This window comes from Mugil cephalus, chromosome 2 (assembly GCF_022458985.1).
Source record: "Mugil cephalus isolate CIBA_MC_2020 chromosome 2, CIBA_Mcephalus_1.1, whole genome shotgun sequence".
Lineage (NCBI taxonomy): Eukaryota > Metazoa > Chordata > Actinopteri > Mugiliformes > Mugilidae > Mugil > Mugil cephalus.
In genome coordinates, this window is record NC_061771.1 from 10243494 (window position 1) to 10268068 (window position 24575).

Below are 24575 nucleotides of genomic sequence, written 5' to 3' on the forward strand. Positions count from 1 at the left end.
GTTTGCTAGAAATCTATAACATTCTTTGAAAAGTTTGTGAAGAGGAATCAGTGGAAGACGTGTAACATGGACAATGCTCACAGTACAACTCCAATATTGAAGACACAGGGGTAGCAACTCATTATTCCTGAAAGCCAAATTTAATGGGATAATCAATCATAATAATTTTAGTAATTTATTTTTGCCACACAGTGGCAGCAGAAACAAACCATGACGGTACACTAAGGCATTGAATGTGTTAACAAGTGATTGAATTTGGAGTAAACACAGACAGACATACTGACTAATGCTTATTACTGGCCACTCTCTCTGCTCTGTTGAGTGTCATATTTGTCTGTTAAGCCATTAAATCCACTTCCATGGTCAGCAGCTAGCTAATAAGCAGCAACACTGTGAGAGTTGTTAAATAACTGTCAAATAGCCTCAAAAAACAATGAGCGAAAAGATCCTTTAAAGCAGGGACCCCACACCCATTATATGTGTTCTATACCAAACTCGGCCTAGTGCTATTTATAAATATACATTATTATTATTATCATTTTGCATTCAGTATTAAGCTATCCCTTACCCTTTACTAAAATATGCTGGATTCATGTTAATGTATATTTTAAGAAATTTAAATTTATGGGGGGAAATTAAAAAAGTATATAGTAAATGTCTAATCAGCCAAAAAATTTTGCAACCCCCATGCAATACCTCCCTGTTGGAGTCGCTTTTGAAGACCTATGCTTTAAAGTTTAACATTTTCTGTAAGTTTTTCCACTGAGAGCAACACCTTTTATTTACGCATTTTATTTTGTTCAATTTTAAATTAAAAAAACATTAGCAGCTTCTGACCCTTTTTTTTTTCTTCTTTTTTTTTCCAATAAATGCTACAGGAAAAATGTAAAGTAACATCTCATGACGCCAGCAGGACAGCCCTTCAGGTATGCAATTGAAAAACATGAAGCAAACGCGAATCCTGACCAAATCTGTTGAATAAAACGTCATTTCAAGCAGAGCAGGGTATGAGATGCTTTATTGGGGTTTAGGGTTTGATGTGTCTGCAGGATCTGAGCACAAAGAATCGGCCACCATTGTTCCTACTGTGGCATTTTCTCTGCCTTCAGTTCCCCCCGTCACACAGACAAACACGAAGCCACACTGGTACCACCCTCAATCGGCCCTTTGCGTGAGGGCTAACGGTGGTGAAGTAGATGAGGGGGAGAGAGGCAGGGAGGGGAGGAGAGAAAGAGGAACGTGAGGAACATGAGGAGCAGGGAGCTGACGAACAGAAACAGTGAGAGAGGAAGAACAAATATGGAGAGAGTTAATTATCAGATGGGGCCTAAGTGGTTTGTGTAATCATCCTCCTTAACTTTGTCTAACTTTTCATTGGTCACTAGATCGAAACTAATTATAATAACCCACTGGAGTCCTGAATTCGAATCACCTAGAGATTTTGGGGTAGGAGAGAAAATATTAAACCCTCTCCTTCCTCCTCTCTTTCTTTGCCCTCCCTCCTCCACCTACAGCTCCATCCCTGTGCCCGCCCTCGGACTCCGGCTCTCCTCCGATCCCTCTCTTCCTCGCCCTCGCCGGGTTTCACTTGGCGGACATGGTGTAGCAGCCGTGTGGGTGCCACTGCATGTCGCGAATGCGCCTCATGGACTGCATCTGGGGGCAGCGAGCACCGTACTCGTTGAAATGCCTGTATTCGCCCTTCTCGAGCAGATACTGGCTGCCACGGTAGCCAGGGAACTGGTAGCCCACCCAGCTGGGGAGGGAAAGAGAAGAGGGGAGGATAGGGAATAAAGACATGTAGGATCACAAGGTTGCACACGAGTGATTCGACCGAGAAAATGAATGCAAGAACAGAGAGGCATACGGCTGAAAGATGAGCAAGAGGCTGGTGAGAAATTTGGAAGAAAGTGCCAGAAAGACAGATGCAGAGAAAATCAGAGAGGATAAACATCTAACGAGCAAAAACATTTATCTGTACGTCTGTGTTTTGCAGGCACTACATCGCAGGACAGCCTGGCTCCCAGCTGTTTGCTACAGGCAGCAGGGAGACATAAAGCAATCACTGCAGAAGCAGTGCTTGTCGTTTGCCACGCCTCCAAGAGCTCAGACCGAGAGCTGCTGACGTCCATGACTCTCTCAGCTAGCTGATGATGAAAAAGCCTCCGTCCCTAAACTCACTCCTCGGCAAACAGAGCTCTCAGAGAGTTGTTGATTATACTGACGTCACAGATGTAAAAGAAAAAAAAAAAAAAATAAATAACAAAAAAAAAACCGCCTGACACGCGCTGCTGTGCGTGGAGGTCTTGACGCAGCTTTTGCAAAAGCAGAGTCTGGTGCTGAAAAATAAATGACTTGCCGAATGGAAGCAGCAAAAGCAGACAGGATTTCAGATTCGTAGTCAGACACTAACAAAAATAGAGGCAGGGGTTTTAGATGTTTTGCTGAAAAATACTTATTCTCCTTCTTGCAGTAAGTTAGATGAAAAAATTGACTTGTGCTACATCCAGCAAGCAGTTAGCTTAGCATAGCACAAAGGCTGGAAACAACTAGTCCTCCTCTGCCTCCTCACCTACTTGCACTGTTAAAGATTCATTAACAGGTTCATTTACAAGTTCTTTAACCCTGCAAAGGAGTAGAAAGCACTTTTGTAGCAGGATGCTTTTGAATTAAGCAAATGTGTAGATTAGTGAAAGGGAGATTTGATTGCTGGCTGTAGATTTGCATTTATCATGCAGATGTTGTATCATTGTCCTTATCTACCTCTCAGCCCAGTAAGCTTCTTTTCACGTTGACGTGTTGTCAGTTACTTTACTGCAATACTCACGTTCCACAGCTGACCATGATGCTGCCGACCCTGTCGGTGAAACCGTAGGAGAACAGGCTGGGGACGTCGTCGTCCATGATCTCCATCTTGCGACCCTTGAACTCTCCAACCTCATACAGGCAGATCTTGTGCTTCTCAGGATCCTGCGAGGTGGTGGACAAAGAAAAGGGTGACGAGATTGAGGACAGGCAGAATATGAATGAAAGTGGTAGGGTAGCAGTCGTCTTCTATAGATTTTCCATGAAAGGGACTTGAGCTGAAGCTTACCATGCGCACAGGCCTGAAGGAGAGCAGGTAGTCGTTCTTCTGGCAGTTGCTCCAGGAGTCCCAGCGGGGGTACTCTCCCTTCTCCAGGATGAACATTTCACCACAGAAGTTCATCTGCTCGAAGCCCACAAATCTGAGGAGGAGAGGAGGGCCATTAACGATCATTTTAACAGCGCACTCGACAGATTATACCCAGAAGATCGAGATCAATCAGTGCAGGATCTGGGTGTATAAAATCGATAATATCTGGGCCTGTGTTGTATTGATTGAAACCATTTCTGTAACTTGTCTGCCGTGACGCATAAGATGTTAGCTTTCACCGCTTTCTGAAAAGAAATCTCATCATTAAAATGTGAATTATTTAATCAAAGGGAGCTGCTTCAATAACGTGATCCCCATCACCGCTGCGCGTTTTGTGCTTGTCAGTACTTTAGGAAGAGTAGTTCGCTCTTCTGCTGCACTCTCTGCAAATTACCGCAGATAAAAGCATCTTCTCCAATGGAAAGTGTGATATGTCACATAATGGAGTGGTAACACAGTGAAACCAGCTGCTCTTTGCTCAGAGGAGTGTGGGCACAGCACTTCACATGTGTGGTCGCTCGCTGCACACAGTGGGGATACTCACGGCCCACAGTCGACGCGCAGGGAGCGCACCCTGTCCATTCCCATGTCACACACGTTCATGCACTCGTTAGTGATCTCCATGCAGCGGCCCTGGAAGTTCTCCTGGTCGTACACACACATCTGAATGGGAGAGGAGGTCACAAAGGCTGTCTTAAGGGCAGAAATAAGAACGGCTGTGCTGTTTTGGCTGCGGCCTCCACAGTGATTAACACGGTGTTTTTCTGTCAGGTCTAAATGTCGGCCACCCCCTCACAGAGCGATAGGAACCAGCAGGTCGCGGCTATGGACACCAGCCCAGAAGGTAAACTGTTACAGGAGTGTGAAACAAGCAGCTCCACGCTGTGTGAAAGGCTGCGTGATATGTTTATAGATGTTTGATCATCTCCCATGATCTCTGTGTGGTGTGCGGTTGAGTGTGTGTGTGTGTGCCATACCTTGTAGGACATCATGCCCATCTCAGACATCTTGTTCTGAGCTGCCTTCCCATCAGTCTGGGAAGCAGACTTGGATTTCTCTCCTCCAGCAGACATGATGACTGAGATGAAGAGAAGAGAAGATGCTATAGTTTGTCTATAACTGTCACGCTAGGAGACTCAAATTATCCTGGTGGGGATCGGGCTAAACTATTCGCCACTAAAAAGCAAGGCGTCTTTCAGTTTTATTTTCTCAATAATACAGCAATGAAATAAAAGTTGTATCAAATCACTCTACTACAACAATCTGATGAACCTCATAACTGAACCAAATACTTTAACATAATTAAAGCTTATTATGTTAACTCGAGCAATTAAATTAGTAATTAGTAATTACTGTAAAAATCAAAGTTGAATGATTCAAATTAACAACAGCTAAACTGGGGGAAAGCATAAGAAAACTAGAACATTCCAGCTGCTCTTTATTTTTTTCTGCAACTTTTTTTTGTTTTTTAACAATTCTCCCATTTTTAAAATAAATAAATAAATTTACTTAACCATTTACTAAGGTGCAAAACACAGATAAAATAAAGGAAATAAATGGTTTCTAGAAATTCTAAAATAACATTCAATCAGAACAGATTAAATTCCACTTCTCCAAAAAAACGTCAATAGAAAAGATAGATACCCACACGACATGTTTCTACAGTCTCTAACAAATAAACACTCAGGTTAAAAAACTTAACTTGACTGTACTGAAAAACATCAAAAGTATCTCTGACTAAAATAAGAAGCTGAATAAAGCTGAAATGTGCATTTCCAGGGCCGCATTTTTAAAAAACTATTAGACAAAAGTTGTGTTCAAACTCCAGAATAAACTCTGATGCTCATTCTGAACAGGCCACAGACCATTCGTTGACAGCTATGGGATTCGTACAGAAGAAATTCACAAACGACTTCAGCTCTATGTCTGTTTTCCTGTCACAAACTACTCTTGATTTCTACCTCGTCCGTCTTTTCTGTATGTTGTTTGTCCACTGTCTTACCTGTACCAGTGTGTGCGTAAAGGAGTAGATTCAGGGCGGAGACTGTTGGTCTGTGTGAGAGTGCGCCGGGCCCCTCGTCGCTTTTATATGCTGGCGCCCAGAGAGAAGGGATTATAGACACAGAAACAAACTCGCTGAGCTCACAGCCCCCACAGAATAGAAATACCCCCATCATCAAAGAGAGGGGGAGACACGCAGAAAGACAGGCAGATGATATTGGTTGAAAGAAGAGAAGACTACAAGGAAAAAACATATGACACATGAGGACAGTTACGTCATAAAAACTTGATCTTACTATGAATCCATCAACTGAGAGAGAAATGTCAGCACAGATGCGATTTGTGTTACATACACTGTATTTTTACCCCTACAGGCACAGTCATAATAACAACATCCAGGCTGACCATGTTCACATTTAAGAGCATGACCCAAAATTACACCCTTCTTTTCCCTTCAGTGCAGTAATAAAGAGGCAGAGGGACAAACAATAACAGGGAAAGCAATAAGCGAGAAGCAATATCTTAGATCTACCTGCACCTCTGGGTTCATAGTGTGCATGTACAATACCCTCAATCACTCCCCTCATCACAGCAGGAGAGCTATTAAATTAAAACCCTCTGCCTTTTTTAGTGTGTGCGTGTGTGCGTAGGTGAATGAAATATTGAAGTGGGCATTTGCCGCCAAAGGAGCAGCTGCGTGCCAGATGAGATCCTGATCACTAAGTTCTTGGAGTCAGTGGCCACGAATCAACCACACTTCACTCTCAGTGACTGCTGGATGTGGTCAGAGTGACGTTGAACGGAGAGAAATGGGAAGTGGATAAAGGCAAGAGGAAAGAGAACACACTGGGGTCACATCAGTTAATCACGCACATTATACAAACAGATTAAGTCACCTGGTTTAATTCGAGGCCGACCGGAAGACTTTCTTCTGTCACAAAGTACAACACAGACCTTAACTATAATAATATTGGTAGCCACTTTGTTAGCCTTAGACATGAAAAGGATTTGGGAAATGTTACCAGGTACATTTGTGATTTGTGACATTTGAGATAAATTACCTCGCAGGTTAAAAAATATCAAAATAAATACTTTATACAAACTATAAAACGAGATTAAACATTCATATAGAGGGAAATTAAACAGGATCAGAAATGTAATGACATCCTCAGTTATTTTAAACCTCTACATTACTAAAAACAAAGGAATGCTATGTGTAAAACTTAAGACTTTTCAACTTTTAAGATCTTCAACCAGCCTCTCTATAAACCAGGAAACCTATATTTTATTTTATATCCCCGTGACTCGTGAGTAGGATTAACATTTTCTCCGGCTCAGTCATATATGACTATTTGCCATCCTACTATGTTTTTAGAGTTGTGTCATTTATATGTTGATATAAAGTCAGGCCATACTTAGCTTTACTGTTTGATTTCAAGATCAGAAATCATTTCACGTTTGACCTATATATGTATTCATATACAGGCTTATTTGACTGAGACACGACAATACATTTTATCAGTTCATGTGTGTGTCTCAAATCTTTGAGTTTCATCACATTTTTTTCTCGTCCATGGCTGACAAATGTATTCACAAGTCAAGCCCTTTATGAGAACATTTGTCCATTAATACATCAAACTATTGAAGACTGACATTTGCTTATCTTATCTTATCTTATATCCGCATGTAGTATGACAGCCCAGGTTAGTGGTAATCGGTAGTAGTAGTTGTGGAGGTGTGTGTGGGTGTTTATGAAAGTCAACATGTTACGGTGAATTTGCTGCCATCCTCCAGCTCTCCTAATGAGATGACAAGCACCAAAGATCAGGTGACATGTTGCTGTGGCAACTGTGCCCCATTGTCCAAACTGATGAACTGGGGGATTTTATACTAAAACAACATCCATGAAAAAAAAACAGTGTGTGTTTGGATTGTAGCTTTATTTTGCACCAATTGCACAGATTATTATTATCATTTAAACAATTAAGTAAGAGTTAATGAGAGAGTTCTTGTTGCGTTTAAACTTCCACATTTTGAAAGCCACCATTTCAACAGGTTTCCCGGATGACTCTCCAAATCCTCCTCATTCTCTGCCTATAGCCCCGGCCATTGTTGCGCTATACGATGGCACTGCTGACCTATACGAATAGACCAAAAGCAGCCCCGCATTCATCGCCCGCACCTCTGTGGCTGCGCTGTATATGTTCTGCTGAGTCGACAGGCCGCATAGTGTCACAAAGAGTGAGAGAAAGAGACGGAGCGCCGTGCGGCAGGCTCGCCGGTGCGCGTACACAAACGGTTTTACGCAGGAGCGCACGATCGTTCCGGGTCACACCTGGGTCAAGTTGGCCATAGTTGGCCAGTAAAATACCGGAAGTCTGTTTCAACCGACCTTTCGAATGAAATGTTGTGTTTTCTGCTTATTTTGTATCAATTAAAGGCTGATTTGTTTTGTCTATGACACATTTCATGTTAATTGGACTATACTTTTTTTTTGTAAATGATACATTCTTATGTTAAAACATAACATAACATCTTAAAACGTACAGTAACACATAACACAAAAGCCTTAAATGCATCATGAACTTCCCAATGAATGAAATGTTACTACTGTGACGCATTTCCTTACTTGATAACATATTTAAACAGCTTACACTTAGTAGTTGAGAAAGTAATTGATTTTTTCGCTAATTGTCTAAACACTGGCATTAGACCTAAGCTAACGAGCAAAAAGTTGAACAGCACAAATACTTTTGTTTAATGCAGAGACACACTGTTATTTTATTGTTTGGATTACTTATTCGTGTATGTTTGGTTTAATATTGTACGACTTAAACCGGAAGTGTCCGTCGTGATTCTGACTAGCTTCACACAACTTTTAACCCCCCCCCCCCCCCCCCCCCCCCCCCCCCCCCCCCCGCCTCGTTCGCATCAGTAGAACGTAGCAGGGACAGCACTTGCACGCGCGCGAGCACGAGCCTCTCGCGTGGACGCCGATATAAAACAGAAGGTCCAGGTGGAGACAAAAGTCCACGTGAAGAGGATTTGGTGTGTGAGGAGCGCGAGGAGAGCATCCAGGTAAGATAACCAAAACTTTCCAACGGGAAGGATTTAAAGGCTTAAATGTTTGTTATTTTAGTTGCTAGCTTTTATATATGTGTATATATGTTAAATACAAAAAGTAAAACTGAAACTGTTGTTAATTTTTTTGGTTTTCAAATACTATGATTTTAAAATTTCCTCATAGCACACCTGTCACACTTTGTTATTTTGCTCCCGTCCTCTCTCTTTTTTTCCCCTTTCACCTCTAGACATGAATAGAGTCACTAAAACCCACATGACCTACCCCATGTATTTCCCTGGCATGGGCATGGGTACAGCCCCCTTCTTCAAGGTAAATTCACACGCATCCCCTTCAGCAAACGCCAAAGTAGCCCGTCAGCTCATGCTCAGCCTCCTCAGCCTCCTCTTCTGTGTGTCCCCCCCTTTGTGTGCAGGTGACTGTGTTTGAGCAGGAGCACTTCCAGGGCAAATGCCAGGAGTTCACCTCCGAGTGCTGCAACATCTACGAATGTGGCATGGACAACATCCGCTCCATCCGAGTGGAGAGTGGAGCGTGAGTCACACAGCCTGTACGCCTGCAAGTCTCAGTGGACAGCTGACTGACTCTGTGTGTGCGTGCGTGGATGTTTATGTAATTGTCTGTGAGGTACAAAGAGAGAAAGCAGTGTCCAGGCACCCACTGTAAAGCCTGTCGCCCCAGAGGCCATGCGGTGTTCACCCTCAGTGTTACACCAGGAACTAGAAAGGTCTTTAACCAGCTGGAAAGCCTTTATCGAGGCCACACAGATTATTTTAACCTTAATTTTCTAATTTCTTCTCTCAGAAATACACCACAAACTCCAAACTTATTGAAAGACCAGTTACAGGGACTAACATGTTTTAAAATCCTTCTGCTATTGCGCTTTTAATGCTGCTACTACTGCATGTCTTTCCACGGGTTGCCTTTTGCCATTCAGTTGATTGAAATTTCTTTAAACATTAGTTTCATAAAATTAGATATTGTAGCATTTTGAAAAGTCATTGCTGAGATTTCATCAAAAGTTATTGGTAAATCAATCAGTTCCGAAACTTGCTACCAACTCCATAAAACTGAATGGAGCTGCAAATTTAGGCAACAACTCAATTTTTCATTTAAAATATCACATTAGCCTACATAACATGATGTGATTTATCATGTGCTTCCCAGTGCATGAATATCAAATTTACCCACTGCTTGAAGGATTAGGAGTAATACATAATTTGGTTGTTTCCTTTACTGTTTTCCATTATTGTGGTGTCAATAAAAAAGAAAAAAGAATGTCTATGGCCAAAAGTAAGATTTTATACAGCTAAGTGATCCTGCTGAACCTTTCCTTCCAGTGATCAGAAAAGTACCAAAAGTCATGTCAATTTTTTTTTTTTTTTTTTACAATTCATAGTAACTGGTTTGTGTCCAGTAAGTTTTAGATTCATAGAAATTGTTAGTCCTAAAAGCCTGTAAAGTGTATAGTCTCATCCTTAGCAAACATAATGCAGCCTCCTACTTTTGACTCAGTGGAACAGAGAAACTTTTCAGCTCTCTCAAATAATTTAGCAACAGGGAACAAGTTTTAACACTCAGGGACATTTATGTACGAGTTTATTCTCAACTCTGTGGGAGAGCGAACTTGTGTCACCCTCACTATCTTGACGCACTTTAGATCAAACCTTTACTGTGAGCGACTCTATACGCAACAGCCCAGGCCTTAGTCATGGTGTGTAAAGCTTGCCAAAGTCAGACTCTCTAAACACCTGCTGATTGCCGCTCAGATTTAGCTCCGTCTCATGAGAGAAACATTGCAAGGAGAAGAAATGCAAGTATTCCTAGCAGCCTTTTCTTCTGTATTAATAGAATGGACTGATAAATAGCAGACGTGCCCAGGTTGTGTTAGGAGTCAAGATTTCAAGAGAGATGACCGCTTCACCTCCGATTCTCTGCACAAAGAGTCAAAAGCAGCAGAGGTTTCGTACTAAAAACCACTGACGAATCACATTTCAGAGCAATGAAATTAGAGGAATTGTGTGCGTCTGTGTGAAATATGAGACGGATCTGACATTTAAAACATGTTGAAATGGATTAGGGGACACGTTTCCTCCAGTATGTTTGAAAACTAAAGTTAAAGGAGTGTCCTGTGGCTTTTTTTTTATTTTTTATTTATTCATCTACTTAATATGTCATCTAGCAGGGAGATTGCTGCACTGTTCGCCATGTTCACTCACCCCTGTGATCTCTTCACTTGCTATTTCAGCTGGGTGGGCTTTGAGCACCATGACTTCCAGGGCCAGCAGTTCATCATTGAGAGGGGCGAGTACCCCAACTGGGAATCCTACTGCGGCTCCCTGTCCTACCACAACGAGCGCTTCATGTCATTTCGTCCCATCTACTGTGCTGTGAGTAGACGCGGGGGTGCAGGGGTTCAGTTCGGGGGGCGGGGGACGAGATGTGGCAGCGGAAGAGCAAGCTAGGACAAATCCAAATGAGATGCTAGTGAGTGACAGGGCGACAGAAGGTGGAGGCGGCCGCACGGCGAGTGACTGAGAAGCCCAAAAATAGAAATGAGACAACTCAGCGACTGTCTGACAGGTCCAGCACTGACTCCAACACTGACTCTCTGTCCCACGCCCTCCGCAGTCCCACCACAGCAGCCGTATGATGATCTTCGAGAGGGAGAACTTCATGGGCCGCTGCACCGAGCTGTGCGACGACTACCCCTCCCTGCAGGCCATGGGCTGGTTCAGGCCCGAGGTGGGCTCCATGCACGTGCAGTGCGGAGCGTAAGTCACAGCTGCATCACAACAGGTTTCGCTTCAAGAGCTCTTCATCACGTTGGGCTTCAAAGAGACAAAAAGCAGAAACAAAAACCATCGAACACTAAAGAATCGCACAGGCCAGAGTTGCAACATCAGCAACGAAAACCCTTATTTATAGGAAGTACTTATTTTATACAGGAAGCTACATTTCCTCCAGCCAATATTAGCCCATTATTTAAAGTCTAAAAGCTTCGCATGGATTTGTTTTGATCAAGACTGAAACATCTCGACAACTTGTTAAGAGAACCAACAATTTCAATTTTGTGAGAATTTCAGTCCAACTGGAAAAAATAAATGCACATTTCAGTCAACCTTGCTCTCTAATTAGCCAAGCGCTAACTTGTCAAAACCCTAAACAAGGTGCGAACTTGGCACACGAAAATTACCTGAGGAACACTGTAAGTGGACGCAGTGTCAGCCGCTTATATTTTAACATTTAAGTCACTGTAGTAGTTACATTTTTGGACTTTTTTTATACTAGGTTGAATGCCGAATAGAAATAGAAGCTATCACTTAAAAAGAGTCGGCCATCTTGACGTTAATAGGCTAAACACAGGTGTAATGAAAATAACTTCTTCTATTTGGAGCGTCAAACCATCCCAGTGAGCAGAGTTCACAGTACCAGAGGGCTTAGCCACCTAAATGGAAAAAGGTTATAATTAAAGCTATCAATTTCTGCAGCGTAGACGTATCAAAATGACTGTAGTGAAAACAGTGTATTCATCAAGAGACGGCTGGTATTTTTGCTGCACAGCAAGCGTCTAAATAAAAACTCTTGACATAAGGTATTAGCTTGTCACAGATTGTATTGGCACATAGTGTATGACTAATAACAAAATATAGCTGTAGAGAAACAGAAAAATGTTTGCAGTATAGAAATAATGTTGACAGGTGGATTTTAAACTGATGTTATGGACATATTCTTTAATCATCTCAGTGTACTGTATCAAATAATACATGTCTCTCTGTCAGTGAAGCTAATTGTGACGGACCTTAATTAATGTCCTGCTCCCGCGTCTGTCTTTCAACAGCTTTGTGTGCTATGAGTACCCAGGCTACCGAGGCCAGCAGTACATCATGGAGTGTGAAAGACACAGCGGAGACTACCAGCACTGGAGGAACTGGGGCTCCCACTGCCAAACTCCAAAGATCCAGTCCATCAGGCGCATCAGGCACTGAGAGCACAGAGACCTGGACTGGCAGCACCAGCAGCACGGCCTGGGCTCAGGCTAACACCTGTGTGTTGCACGTTAGCAACGCAAAGCCTGAACTTTTGAGTTTGGTTCCGAGCTTAGGGCTCGGACTGTCAACTACAACACAAACCATCAGTGATGTAGCAGCTACCTCTTTATCCCAGCACATATACATACTTCTGTTCATAATGAAGAGTATTTTGTTTTGGTACAAGTGAAATAAAGTTCAGATCAAGAATGTGAAAAGGAAAAAAAAAATGTCTGTGCTCTCCTTGCGCGAGTGTGAGTGTATACAGGACAGAGTTTGTTATTTACGGATCAGTACACGTATCATAATCACACATCAGTCTGGGTGCGGGGCTATTAATCCAGAGAGAAGTTTTCATCAGCTTGTATGTGGACGCACTGAACAAATCACATTTACCAACACACGGGGGAGACTTTTTGAGGTATTAACTCTGCTTGAGTATTTATTTCATGGCAAAACGTTTACTCCAGTATGTGTGTGCTAATCAAGGATCCCTGCAGAAAATCAAACACGTACAAGAACACACACACACACACACAATATATAAACGCTCACTTTTCAGTTCATTAGGTACACTGGTGAAAACAAATCCAATCTAATTTAACAGTCCTTCGCTATATCCTCCTTCATGACTGCTCTGATGTTCAACAGCATCAGGAAGGTGGTGACTCAACTGGATGATCATTATGGAGGATGTAGTTTGTAGTGCTGTTAAATTGGATTGAATTAAACACTAAAGTGTTTATGTTATTTAGCCTAAGGACCAATGACTAAAATTGGATCGTTAAAGTAATGGGAACATGTCTTGGTACAACACAACGCAATTCAGTAATTCTACAAAATGAAGTTCAATCTATAGCTCTGTAGCTATTTTAAGATAATGCTAAATACCATAAGCATCATGAAGATGAGTTTGAGTGCATGACTGTAGACAATAGTGTACCTCCCTAATCAAGTAGTAAGTCATTGTACTGTATACATGCAGTTTAATAACTCAATGCCACATTAATTGGTTAGAAAAACAAATTCAAATATGCGTCATAACCTCATAGCATAACATGCATCCGGCGCTGTTTGTTGTTTTTTTAAAGCTTTAACTTTTACTGTGAAATGAGTTGTTACTGCGTCTCAACTCCTGCGTAAGCAAAAGATCCTTTCTTTGAAGTCGTCCACGGTTTTAAATGTGTGGGTATTACTTTACTCCTTGCTATTCTTTCCATTAGGCTATGTGTTCAGGTTTCCATGGCGATCGGTGTTCACCCGTCACTGCTACCTTAATGAAAAAGTCTGTGACTTTGGCAACACACCACCCACCTGCGAGGAGAAACGCAATCACAGCTGACAGCGGCTGACTTTAAAACAATCTTTAGTTTAAAGGGCCAGTGCATTTAAGGGAGAAATATGTTACTGTGAACATGACAGATGGAGCAGCATAAACTGAGGTTTCCATGTTAAAGGTTATAAGCTACAGGATGTGGACCCCTTCCTTCTAATGCTGACTTAAATGTAAATCCATACAGATTACTTCTGACATCATAGGAAACATATAACAAACATAACAATAACATTACAGCTCGGGGTCCTGACAAAAAGTTTGGGTTGTTTTCAGCTGAATGGGACGTAGCTTCAGAGAGAACCACAAATAAACAGTAAAATAAAAGACATGCCAGCAATGTAACTACTTCACTAACTACATCAAGAAAATTAGACACAATAGGAAAAGAAAAACGTACTGTGTAGGTTTTCTGCACTGTACTACAATAGTACTAGTGACATCCAAACAGATTTCACTTCGAAACTGACTTTTTTCATTTTTCATGTAATGAAATCAGACCAGAGCGGCCAGCTTGTCTCGACTAATCCTTATCCACTACATAAGTTTTGACACGTCACAGTAGGGAATGCAGAGGTGTATCTATTAGCGTTAACAATGGACCTACTTGTGTCCCATTAAGACATAACAGGGTGACGGTGAACTGGTGCGTACGACGCGTGGACCTTGAAGCAGAAGCAGCTAATTATTGTTATATTTTTACGACTTTGACATGTCACACTGTGGAAAGGGGAACTTTTTAGAAAAGGCACTCAAGTGCTGACAAAGCCAAAAAAAAAAAAGATCTTGCTCGGGTTTCTGACTTTGGTGACAATGTGAAATTTCCAATACTGCCACAGTGAGAATGGTTTGAGTAAAATGTCCTGCGTCATCTAAAATGCTGCCTTCAAACTCAAACAGACTTTGCCACAGCACAGCACCTTCCTGTGGTAGTTCACAAGCTGTGGTGCGTTTGCAGAAATGCCAGGAGTGGATGATAAGTTAACATTTAGTCACATGGCCTCTTCGTAATTCTTCATAATATGTATGAGTAAAATGTTGATATTCCTAACAGCGCCTTCACATTACCTACAAATCTACCTGATGTTTTAATTGGTTTCAGACTCTAGATTGTGCTTTTTTTTTCTTCGTGGACTTCAGATAAGCTCATAGATATATTGAATGGGTTGCAATACAATTATGCATGATGCATGTTCAGAAATGTCCAGAATGAATTTTAATGACTCTGGTGTGCAGTACTTTGGTTAATAATATAATTAATGTAGAATGTGTTGCTGTTAGTATATTAACCACAACAGAGATGAGGATGTTAGCTTAGCTATGTCAAACAAAATATATACATATAAAACAACAGAGCTAAAACAGGGGACTCGCTTTGAGTTTGCTTGAAAATGTTTCATCCCAGTAGCTTCTTCAGTTCTAAATGACAGCTGGGGAGTTTAGGTTTTTATTAGACACATCTGTGGGTGCTCTCCACGTGACACTCATGTGACTAGGCTCCTTAACAACCAGATACTCAGGAGGTTTCAGAATAACTTGGTGGTGTCCTGTTTTTTCACAACTGCAGGTTCTCCAACAACCAATTAGCTGTCTAGAGTCAAGGTGTGAACGGGGATGGAACATTTTTGGGGGACAGATGTTCAGATGTACCAGTTCAGTGCCCGTGCTCAGCGTGATACTAGTCATGTGAGTTTCAAGTGTGCACCACCCACAGATGTTTCTGATGAAACCCCCCCAGCCAGTGATTTAGAACTTGCAAGAAATCACTTGCCTCTGTTTTAGCTTTACCATCACCTGGATGATTACATGTTAGCATGCTAATGTTAATGCTAATGTTGTATTTAGCTCAAATCAGTGATCTTTATTAGAGTCACTGCTTGACTGGAAAATTAATTTATTAAAATCATGTAAGAGATTCTTCATATCAGTAACTATAATATTATAGCCTTCCAATTAAACAAGTACCTTAATGACATCAGCTGATTAACTGACCCCTGGTACCTGTTGCATATCAAGTTACACTATACATACATTCACAAAAAAAAAGCCCATTAAGTCAACCCTAGAGACACCTCGGGCAACGGAAACATAACTGAACACTTGTTTTCTGTGACAAATGTGCATAATGCCCATTTCCATCAAAGGACACTTCACTTTGCAACTAAACAATTCAATTCTTAATTTTTCTCTGTTAATTTCAGTTTATTTCTTTGCAGATAAGTGCTCCTTATAATTTAAACCAGACATGTTTTCTAAATAACAAAGGACAACAGCGACTAAAATACCCTTTGCAATTAGCAAGAATAAGCTACAAGGTGTGTAGTGACAAAAAAAACTAAATTATTCTCTTTATACTCTTGTGTCTTTTACTCTTGAGAAAGATGTAAAATAGTTTTTTGCCTTTTTTTGGATTGTAATTACAGCTGAACAGTAAATTATAGCTTTTGAATTAAACTTTGTACCGTTTCATGTAACGCGGAGGAAAGACATTAAGGTTAAATACCCGTAAAAACATGAATGTAGTCATGAACCCAACAGTGTCCAATGTATCTTTGACTCATCTCTGTCATCTGTCCCCCATCTTCCCGACTTTGTCCTGTCTCACCCTCCCCCTCACTCTTCCCACTCTCCCTCCTTCACATGGGCATCCTCCCGTCTGTGCCAGTGACCCTTGGCCTCCCTCCTCCTGGCTCAGGGTGAGTCAGCTCTCAGGTCCTGGTCGCCTTGGCCCTCCTCCTCCTCCTCCTCCTCCCTGTCATCTGCTCCCAGCTCCTCCTCCAAATGCTCCCCGTGCTCCTCCTCTCCCTCTTCATCATCCTCCTCGTCCTCCTCGCTCTTCTCTGAGTCTGACTCGTCGGAGTTGTCCTCTTCCAGGTAGCGGTAGCCTTTAACCTGTGGAAAAAAGAAAAGTCACTGTGAGGTCAAAATATGTTTTGTTGTGGCCTTTTAGTCACCAGTTAGACATTTTACAATAAAGTTGTGAGGAAGACACAGCACATGCACAGATCGTTATGATCTATGCTTAATTATTTCACAACATAAGACAGTCGGGAATAAAGCTTTAGAATTTATTCTTCCAAAAAAAAAAATAAATAAATAATAAAAAAACTTTATAAGTGTAAATTTAGAAAATACATAAAGCTGTGGCTGTGTGTTAGTCAGATTTCAGTCAGCTGCTGAATTTATTGTTTTAGCTTTTTGAGTATAAGAGGAGAATGTATTGAAAGCTTGATGGCGGTGGGTCCCTACTTCTTCCTTCTTATTCTGTCCAGTCAATAAACATAGTGATAAATACAGAAACTGGAACAAGTTTACTTGCACTGCAATTTCACTGATGCTGAAGGCTCTACCTCCCATTCTGCTTTTTGAAACTCTTGGAGCCACAAGAACTCACACCTTTGGGAGTGAAGCAATCAGCGGGGATGAGATGGTACTATGAGGCCTTTAAGGGCCTTTGTGTAAGGAGAAGAAAATATTCTGCATTTTAAAGGGAGCCAAGCTAATACTGGAGTAGTGTGATCTCTCCTGCTATTTGCCATCATTGTTGTTGCTGCAGCATTGTGCATCATATGGTGGCTTTTCAAAAAGCTATTTGGATAAAATAATGGACTGGAATAGTTTTTTTTATACAGCCTGTTTTTGTTCCTTTTTATCCACTGGGCAAGGACACTAAGGCAGCAAACATTTAAAAGCACAGGACGCACAATATAACGCAGTGGGGTACACCAGTGAAAACTAAAACATTCTCATATAACATCCTGTGCTAAAGAAGACGACACTCAGTGACTGTTATATGTGAACACATTAGTCTTCACTAGCGTACCTAATGAAGTGGTATTTGTTTCTAATTGACTGCATACACAACAACTTAAACCAAACTGTGCACCATGCAGAATAAACTGTAGGTAACCATGGCAACAGCACATCTGTTCTGTGCTGCAATAAACAAAAATAAACCAAGTTTTAAATGACTTTGAATTCATTTAAGAATGGACTTGATGACACAAACTTACTACCTGTGTTCTGTGAGTGAAAGAAAGCACATGTTCTGTTTGTTTCATTGTTTTCAAAACCAAAACAAACGCAAACTGTCCATACTTATGCCATTCTTCCTAACAGTGCGGTTACCTTGTGCCGTGGCCGAGGGATGCGAGGCAGTCTGAACGGTATTCTGTTGGCCAGGCGGCGCTCCATCACCCAGTAGCAGTAGCATGCCAGCAATAATGTGACGAGAAGGATGGAGAGCTTGGCCTTGAGAGTAAGGGCAGACGAGTAGGGTTAGAGGAGGGAACGAGAACACAAACGCACATCACAGAAACAGTTACATACCCTCATCGGTAAGTGGGACCAGAGGTAGACTATAAAGATGGCGATGGCCTGGCACCAGTGATAGATGGTGTAGATGAAGTCCAAACGCTCTTTTTCCTCAGCGTACAGTATACCGAGCAGGGCTAACACACACACACACATAGAGGCGTTCAGGCTGACACACGTCACGGCTGGAGTACAACACAGAGACGATCAAAGATGATACTCACTGCTGACGCCCGTCTTGTTCAGGGCTGTGCCGAGTCCCCACAGAGCAGAGATGACGAGCAGAGGGACCAGATACCCTGGCGCTTTGGAGTCTATAGAAAGTGACAGGAGAACCACCAGCAGCACCACGTGCACGACGGCGCCACTGACCAAACACACCCAGCGTGGAAGGCGCAAGAGGCTGAGAGAGAGCGAGGAAAACACGGAGCAGGAGAGGCCGTAGACCACGATGAGAAGCCACAGCTGCTTCAGGCCCAAAACGCACACACCGTACGACTGTGGAGGAGCAGAGAATGAACTAGAGACGCGTACAATTACACACAGAATCCATGCCTTTCAACTAGACAAGTATCAACACATTTTTAACACGCTGTATGATCTACGTCTAGCAGTGCAGTACCAGGGAGAATCCGGTCACGGCAAACAACACTTCAAATCCACTGTAGACGAAGAAGGGGCACAGCAGTCGTAGGCGGTAGTCCCTCAGGTGTTTGAAAGGAAGCTGGAAGATGTTTCCCCAGCCGATACTGCGAAGGTCGATCTCTTCTGTGGGGCGGTAGGCAGCACCGCACAGCAAGAGGAACTGAAGGCAGCAGCACACGCAAATAAAGTTACTCTGAATCATTTACAATGAATCCCATGCTTTCGAATACGCTTTTGCCGTATGCACATTTTCTTTCAGGGATTATTTATTATTATTATTCATGTGATTTGTTTTGTTTCCGACCATGTCAGAAAAAAGAGCAACTCTAATAACTTCTATTAGTTTGGTAGAAAGATTATGGTAAAAAAAATGTAATTCGAAAAAAAATATTTTTCTTTTAATTCAGAGTAAGACTCCGTTGTCTGAAATTAAATGTAGCATCATTGAGGATTTATTTCAACAAAATGTGAGGTATGAAAAACAAGGAGCAAATGACTCCTTGTTTTGGTTTAGTACAGTTCAAGTGAAAATCGTGTCATATTTTGCAGGAAGCTCTCCTGAAACTGTGTAAAACAACACACATTAAACCCAACTACCTAAACCACACTGGGAGTCACAGAGGGAGTCGGCGTGTAAGTGTAAGTGTCTGTGAGGTCTTACAACAATCATGGAGAGGAAGGCAAAACCCATGAGGACGCTCTCCACCTGGATGAGCAGCATGGAGCGTGGCAGCCTGGTCAACACGGTGGTGTTGAAGCCGGGGATTATTCCACTTATATCAGCACCTGATGGAGAAAAAGGAAGGTTGGGCCATCAGACGGTGAATCCGTGTTTGCGGGGGTGGAGAGTGAACCTCTCTACAGTTCAGCTTCCTCTAACTTAAGTTAACCATGAAAAGTATTTGACAATGACAATGAGATATATATTAATGTTAGAGAGCAGAAGCAAACAATATAAACTGAACGTTCAAAGCTGAAGAAGAAACATATTTTGAAGTTGGCCACCTGACTTGCCACTCTTTTTATATGTATATATGTCACAATGGATGTGCATTAATTACAAGGCAGTTTGACCTGGCACAAACCTTTTTAACTGGACTCTTGGAAGCTACTAGGCCCGGATAAGAAATAGTCCAGCACATAAAAACAACTGTTCTTTTCACCCTTTATTTGCAGTGAATTCGTTTTACTTTTTTGTATGTTAATTACTGAGGTGATGGTAGGTAAATTTTTCTTATCTTTGTCTGGGCCAGGCCAGCTGTTTCCTGTCCCAATGCTAAACCGAGCTAACATCTTGGCACATAGCTTCATATTTGTCTTTGAGGCAGAAAGAAAGTTTCCCAAAATGCTGAGCAGTCCCTTCAGTGGTATATGCACTTTATCTATCTATATATAGAAGAGACTGTGGCGTTCTTACCACATTTTTTCACGTTGAACAGAGTGTGGTCGTTCTCGTGCAGGTCCTCATGGAGGACGAGGCGCATGGGAAACTCAGCGAAGACAAAGCTCAGCTGATGTGGAGATAAAGAGAAGAATGCGTGTTTATCCATTTTGGCCATTCATTTACTATTCAGTGAGCAAAACATGACTGAGGCCTCACACTGAAGATGATGTTGAAGACCGACTGGAAGATGATGATGTATCTGTGGCACGCTCCCTTTGGAAGTTTCTTCTGCTCCTGCACGTGCTCTTCTTTGTAGTTGGCGTACTCGTAGTATTGCTGTGCCATCCTGGGTGTGTGTGGTGTGATAAGACATCAACTAAATTAACAACGTCACCGTCATCATCATCATCATCATCATCATCATCATCATCATCATCAAGTACAGCTCTGCATTATGAAACGCACAGAGGAAGTGCAATGTGCAACTTCTTGTTTCTGTCTCAGCTTCACAGAGACATTATTTGACAAATTGTTTTGGTGCCTCACACTGAACTGAACAATACAAGACAACGGTGCACCTCTTTGTCAACAGACATGAAATGGAGCAGTTATCTGAGAGTTTTTCATTGTTACTGACTGACACAGTAAGTCAGCACAAACAGTCTCTCATCTACTATACGGTCTTCCAAGAGAAGTCCATTATTAAGTGTAAAAACATTTCAGAAACATTTAATGTCTTAAAGTGGCAGCGATGGCTCAACGAACAACCACTGGCTCCATGACTAGACTTTTCAAATTAGTTTTGAATCATGCCAGCATTAAAGGTCAAGGACATGAGCAGTATTAGTTGCTTTTAGATTTTAGGGATTAGCACAGAGTTAATTCACAGGCAGCATCACTCAGTCAAAACTGCCCTTGGCCTCAAATTCAACGGCTCTCTAAGGGTTATTGAATATCAATAGACTTACATGATGAATGTTTTCTGAAAGCAGAATATCAAAAAAAAAAAAAAAAAAGATATTAATTCTTTCAAACAACTGAACAACATCTATTCATTAAACAGAGGAAGACGACCGAGCACATTTCCTCTGTTGCTATAGTCTGGCCTCGTTCATCTTATCAAACACTTGTTTGAACACCTGCTTCTTTTTCTACCTCCATGTTTCTGTTCCTCCTGGAGACGCATCACCTGATGTTTACCCTACGTGGAGCAAACACGCTCAGAAACGAATGGATTTATTCCAACCAGAGAGAACCCATCAGATCGAGTGTGTACGTGGTTATTAGGAGATCAGATTTTCCTGTTAAACAGATTATCGAAGGTTTACACCAGCCCTCTTGAGCGGTTCCTTCCTTCTGATCAGGCCAGTCTGTTGTGATTGAGATGGGCACGCGGGGCATTTTACTCTGAACATTGGTGCCCATGTAAACACAGCGAGAGATTATTCACTGAGAACTCGGCTCAATTCATTTGAGCTTCCGTTTTCTGTATGAGCTGCTACACCATGAGCAGCGAGGAGACATTTCCACCCACATTCCATTTCTCACCTTGTGATGTAGTTTCCCAACGAGGCCCAGAACGGCACGATGGCCACGCCGATCGCTACGGCTGATGGGACTAGGGTGTAATAACGCTCCCAGTAGTTGGTTGAAACAAAGAGTGCGTAGATTCCCGAAGCCAGGAACATCATCCACTTAGTACCTAGAAACCTGAGTGTCAGAGAGAGTTGTTATAAAACAGCAGTGGTATTCAGATAAATGAAGGCTTCCAGTATTCCTGTGAGAGACTCTACCTGATGAGTACGGGGGTGTACAGGAGGCCTATGATTGGAGTGACATTGATGCCCATGAGCATCTTCCGGTCGATGTCCTCAAGACCGAGGTTGCTGTACTTCACCTCACGGTACGTCATATCGTAATGGAGGATGAGCTGCATCTGCAGAAGGCCTGTAAAATAAAGTTACGCCAATTATCTGCAAGTCCGCCTGCCTGTCTGTCTGTCCGCCTGTCTGTCTTTGTGTCTGTTTTTTGTGCGTTTTCTCCAATCGGTCTCACCCATGTACACGCTGTACACCATCATAGCTCCAACACTGGCTGCAACAACATTCTTGATGACTCCCAGCCTCTTTCTTCTGTAGTATTTTCTCTCCTCCTCCTCCTCATTGTACTCCGGCTGTGGGCCCAAGAAATCCTCCATCTGAGAAAGGAAGGGAAAAAAAAAAAAAAAAAAAAGACAATTATGCAAGTGTTCGACAAGAGCAAAGTCTGTGATGTTTCCACAAGTTTCATTAAAGATTTTGATTTACACACCTGGCCCTGCACGTTGTTTTCTTGTCCGACATGGAGCAGTTCGTTCTGCCTGACATCAGGACGTACAAGCAGATCAGAATCCTGGACCACCTCTCCTCCGTCAGCTGCCTCCATCTGGTGACCAAAAGGAGCAGAACACCAGATACGGAGTTCACTGAAGTGCCTGGTGTCATCCAAACCAGTCAATCACTGCGGTTGTTGTCAAACCATCAGACATGAGTGAAATAGATGCGTCTAAAGGATTTCTCACAGTACAAACAAGATGAATAATTCAGGATCAAATCTCAGACTAAGATGAGATTTTGTTGTATTTTTCGACGAAATACTGTTTAGAAGCTACCTGGTCCAGAAGCAATAAAAATAAAGACTATAGCAGCAATACACAATAAAACCTACAATACAACAAAAGCGCACATAATTGCATAACTGAATGTAACTGGTACAGTGGTGAATGAATATGACATTGATATAGAACAGTGGACTGATACGGTATAGCAGCATTTTAAAAAAGTAAGGGCAAATTTACACAGAACAGTTTAAGTTAAAGCACCTGCGGCTTTAAAGTTCTTAGTGTGCACAGAAACATAGTATTTAATCATAATTACATTATAAAGGATTAATTATAAAGAAGGGGAGTCATGTTATATCCTTGCTAAACTTATTTAAACCATCCCTTAAATGTCATGTACACTAAAACAGTTATATGTGGTTGTATCCATTTCCTGGATAAGAGGCTGCATGACACTTGTTGGGGCAAATCAGAAATATATTTTCCCACAATATATCAAAATATGTTTCTGACAAGAAATACCTTGACTGTTAACAAATTAAATGACAATTAGCAACTAAACTCACTGTTGAATTGTATTATGTTGTACTGATACATGTTGCTGTTATTTTGAGGAGTTTGTTTGTATTTTGACTAATATTAAAAATAGAAACCATTTAGTGTTTATAATTCAACGCAGCTCAACACCTTTATGACACAGCTTCAACATCAACTGAGCATTAGAAGAGTCGTAAAAGGAGATTTACTGCAGGACTGTTAGGTTACGAACGCATCTCTTCTCACTCATGTACCTAATGTGTTGTCAAACAGGCGTATTATTATTTTTATTCTGCCTTTTTTTTTTAAAGTAAGTTAAAAAAATGCAGACATTTCACATACGGCTGGTAACAGTTAAAACGACTATTGCATAAATAGATAATCAGGATGATTGTTATTGTAGCTGTAAATCTATTAATAAATACGAAAAAAACAATAATGGTGTACATATTTTTTGAAAATAATCTAAAAGCAGCTAAATAAACATTAATAAATGTTAAGTACACGTCATATATCCTGTCCAGATGTCCCCAATGGACATCCAGGTGAGCCATAAAAACCAGCCCTTCAGTGCAGATGAAACAAAGCCTATATATGTGTTGTTTCTTAAAATAAACGAATTAATTTAATTAGAGTTTAATTCAATTAAATAAACCACACTCGTTAGCCTTTCCTAAGGCATATACATTAAATAAATAGTGATAAAAATAAATAAATAGTGAGCAATCCTTATTAATTAATACCCTCCCCATTCTGACGCCCCTCCTCTTCTAATAACTATTGTGTCCAGTTTGACCATTTTTACTGGCTCACAGTTTATTGGATCCATTCATCTGTGCTTAAGTTTCATTTACGGTGTGCACACTCACTTGTATGTCCTTTATTTTAACTGAACGACCATCTTGTTTTAAAAGAGGATCTGAGTCGTGTTCTCTAAAATCTCAGAAGCTGCGTGGCCATCATTCCTCACATTTTTCTCACTATAGCTTAGACATTTACAAGTCTAAATGCAGTTTGTGTGCTCTCAGCTACCACACCTTAAATCCTCACACACCTACATTTATTGGGTGCTGTAGTTCTAGTTTTAGTTTGACATGTCATTGGCGGACGCACGTCGCAGGTTTGTTTGCTTGAGCTCTGTGGTAAAACGGAGCGTATCGGGTAATAATTCAAACACACCTACATGTCTACACGCCCTTCCTCTGCCACCTGGAGACATGCTGACTGTCACTTACCTTGATCCGCGCGGGGCTGAAGCACAAAGAAGACTTCGTCCACCTGAGAGTCAGAAAAACTCGGACACCTCCGTCTGTGGGTCTCGGCTGCTGTCAGTTCCCCTTTCCGACAAACAAGGTGCAGAAATAATTAAAAGTTTCACGGAGGAAACGAAAGTTTGTCATCTTCACTTCCTCACTGGTGCCGTGCTGCTTCTCTTAAAGGTACAGGCGCACATTTTTAGCAGGCCCCGCCCACT

General features: G+C 41.7%; 3 protein-coding genes across 3 annotated transcripts; 1 reads left to right on the forward strand and 2 right to left on the reverse strand.

Annotated features, from left to right (window-relative positions):
* Nucleotides 1–1001: 1001 nt before the first annotated feature.
* Nucleotides 1002–5248, reverse strand: LOC125003907 (beta-crystallin B1-like). The gene is made up of 6 exons (XM_047578165.1): nt 5178–5248; nt 4153–4253; nt 3720–3838; nt 3095–3227; nt 2828–2970; nt 1002–1756 (listed from the first exon to the last, which is right to left on the reverse strand). Exons 2-6 carry the CDS (start codon nt 4246–4248, stop codon nt 1585–1587), a joined length of 663 nt encoding a protein of 220 aa, XP_047434121.1. The 5' UTR covers nt 4249–4253; nt 5178–5248; the 3' UTR covers nt 1002–1584.
* A 2925-nt stretch (nt 5249–8173) lies between these two features.
* Nucleotides 8174–14017, forward strand: LOC125003908 (beta-crystallin A1-like). The gene is made up of 6 exons (XM_047578166.1): nt 8174–8254; nt 8488–8570; nt 8674–8792; nt 10507–10648; nt 10890–11032; nt 12100–14017. The coding sequence occupies exons 2-6, from the start codon at nt 8490–8492 to the stop codon at nt 12245–12247; spliced, it is 633 nt and encodes a 210-aa protein (XP_047434122.1). The 5' UTR covers nt 8174–8254; nt 8488–8489; the 3' UTR covers nt 12248–14017.
* A 1482-nt stretch (nt 14018–15499) lies between these two features.
* Nucleotides 15500–24529, reverse strand: unc93b1 (unc-93 homolog B1, TLR signaling regulator). Its single transcript, XM_047578163.1, has 13 exons — nt 24337–24529; nt 22276–22389; nt 22021–22162; nt 21759–21912; nt 21514–21675; nt 20182–20311; nt 19999–20092; nt 19243–19367; nt 18559–18741; nt 18161–18434; nt 17952–18073; nt 17751–17873; nt 15500–16514 (listed from the first exon to the last, which is right to left on the reverse strand). The coding sequence occupies exons 2-13, from the start codon at nt 22387–22389 to the stop codon at nt 16314–16316; spliced, it is 1824 nt and encodes a 607-aa protein (XP_047434119.1). The 5' UTR covers nt 24337–24529; the 3' UTR covers nt 15500–16313.
* Between the last annotated feature and the right edge of the window lie 46 nt (nt 24530–24575).

What these genes read in the sequence shown, in the direction of transcription:
- LOC125003907 (XM_047578165.1), bottom strand. Translation starts at nt 4,248, where the DNA reads ATGTCTGCTGGAGGAGAGAAATCCAAGTCTGCTTCCCAGACTGATGGG. An exon ending in TGGGCATGATGTCCTACAAG is followed by an intron (nt 3,839 to 4,152) that starts GTATGGCACACA and finishes TCTCCCATTCAG; the next exon opens with ATGTGTGTGTACGACCAGGA. An exon ending in CTGCGCGTCGACTGTGGGCC is followed by an intron (nt 3,228 to 3,719) that starts GTGAGTATCCCC and finishes TCTCCTCCTCAG; the next exon opens with ATTTGTGGGCTTCGAGCAGA.
- LOC125003908 (XM_047578166.1), top strand. Translation starts at nt 8,490, where the DNA reads ATGAATAGAGTCACTAAAACCCACATGACCTACCCCATGTATTTCCCT. An exon ending in ATCCGAGTGGAGAGTGGAGC is followed by an intron (nt 8,793 to 10,506) that starts GTGAGTCACACA and finishes TTGCTATTTCAG; the next exon opens with CTGGGTGGGCTTTGAGCACC. An exon ending in ATGCACGTGCAGTGCGGAGC is followed by an intron (nt 11,033 to 12,099) that starts GTAAGTCACAGC and finishes GTCTTTCAACAG; the next exon opens with CTTTGTGTGCTATGAGTACC.
- unc93b1 (XM_047578163.1), bottom strand. Translation starts at nt 22,389, where the DNA reads ATGGAGGCAGCTGACGGAGGAGAGGTGGTCCAGGATTCTGATCTGCTT. An exon ending in TTGGGAAACTACATCACAAG is followed by an intron (nt 20,312 to 21,513) that starts GTGAGAAATGGA and finishes ACACACACCCAG; the next exon opens with GATGGCACAGCAATACTACG. An exon ending in GGTCCCACTTACCGATGAGG is followed by an intron (nt 17,874 to 17,951) that starts GTATGTAACTGT and finishes CTTACTCTCAAG; the next exon opens with GCCAAGCTCTCCATCCTTCT.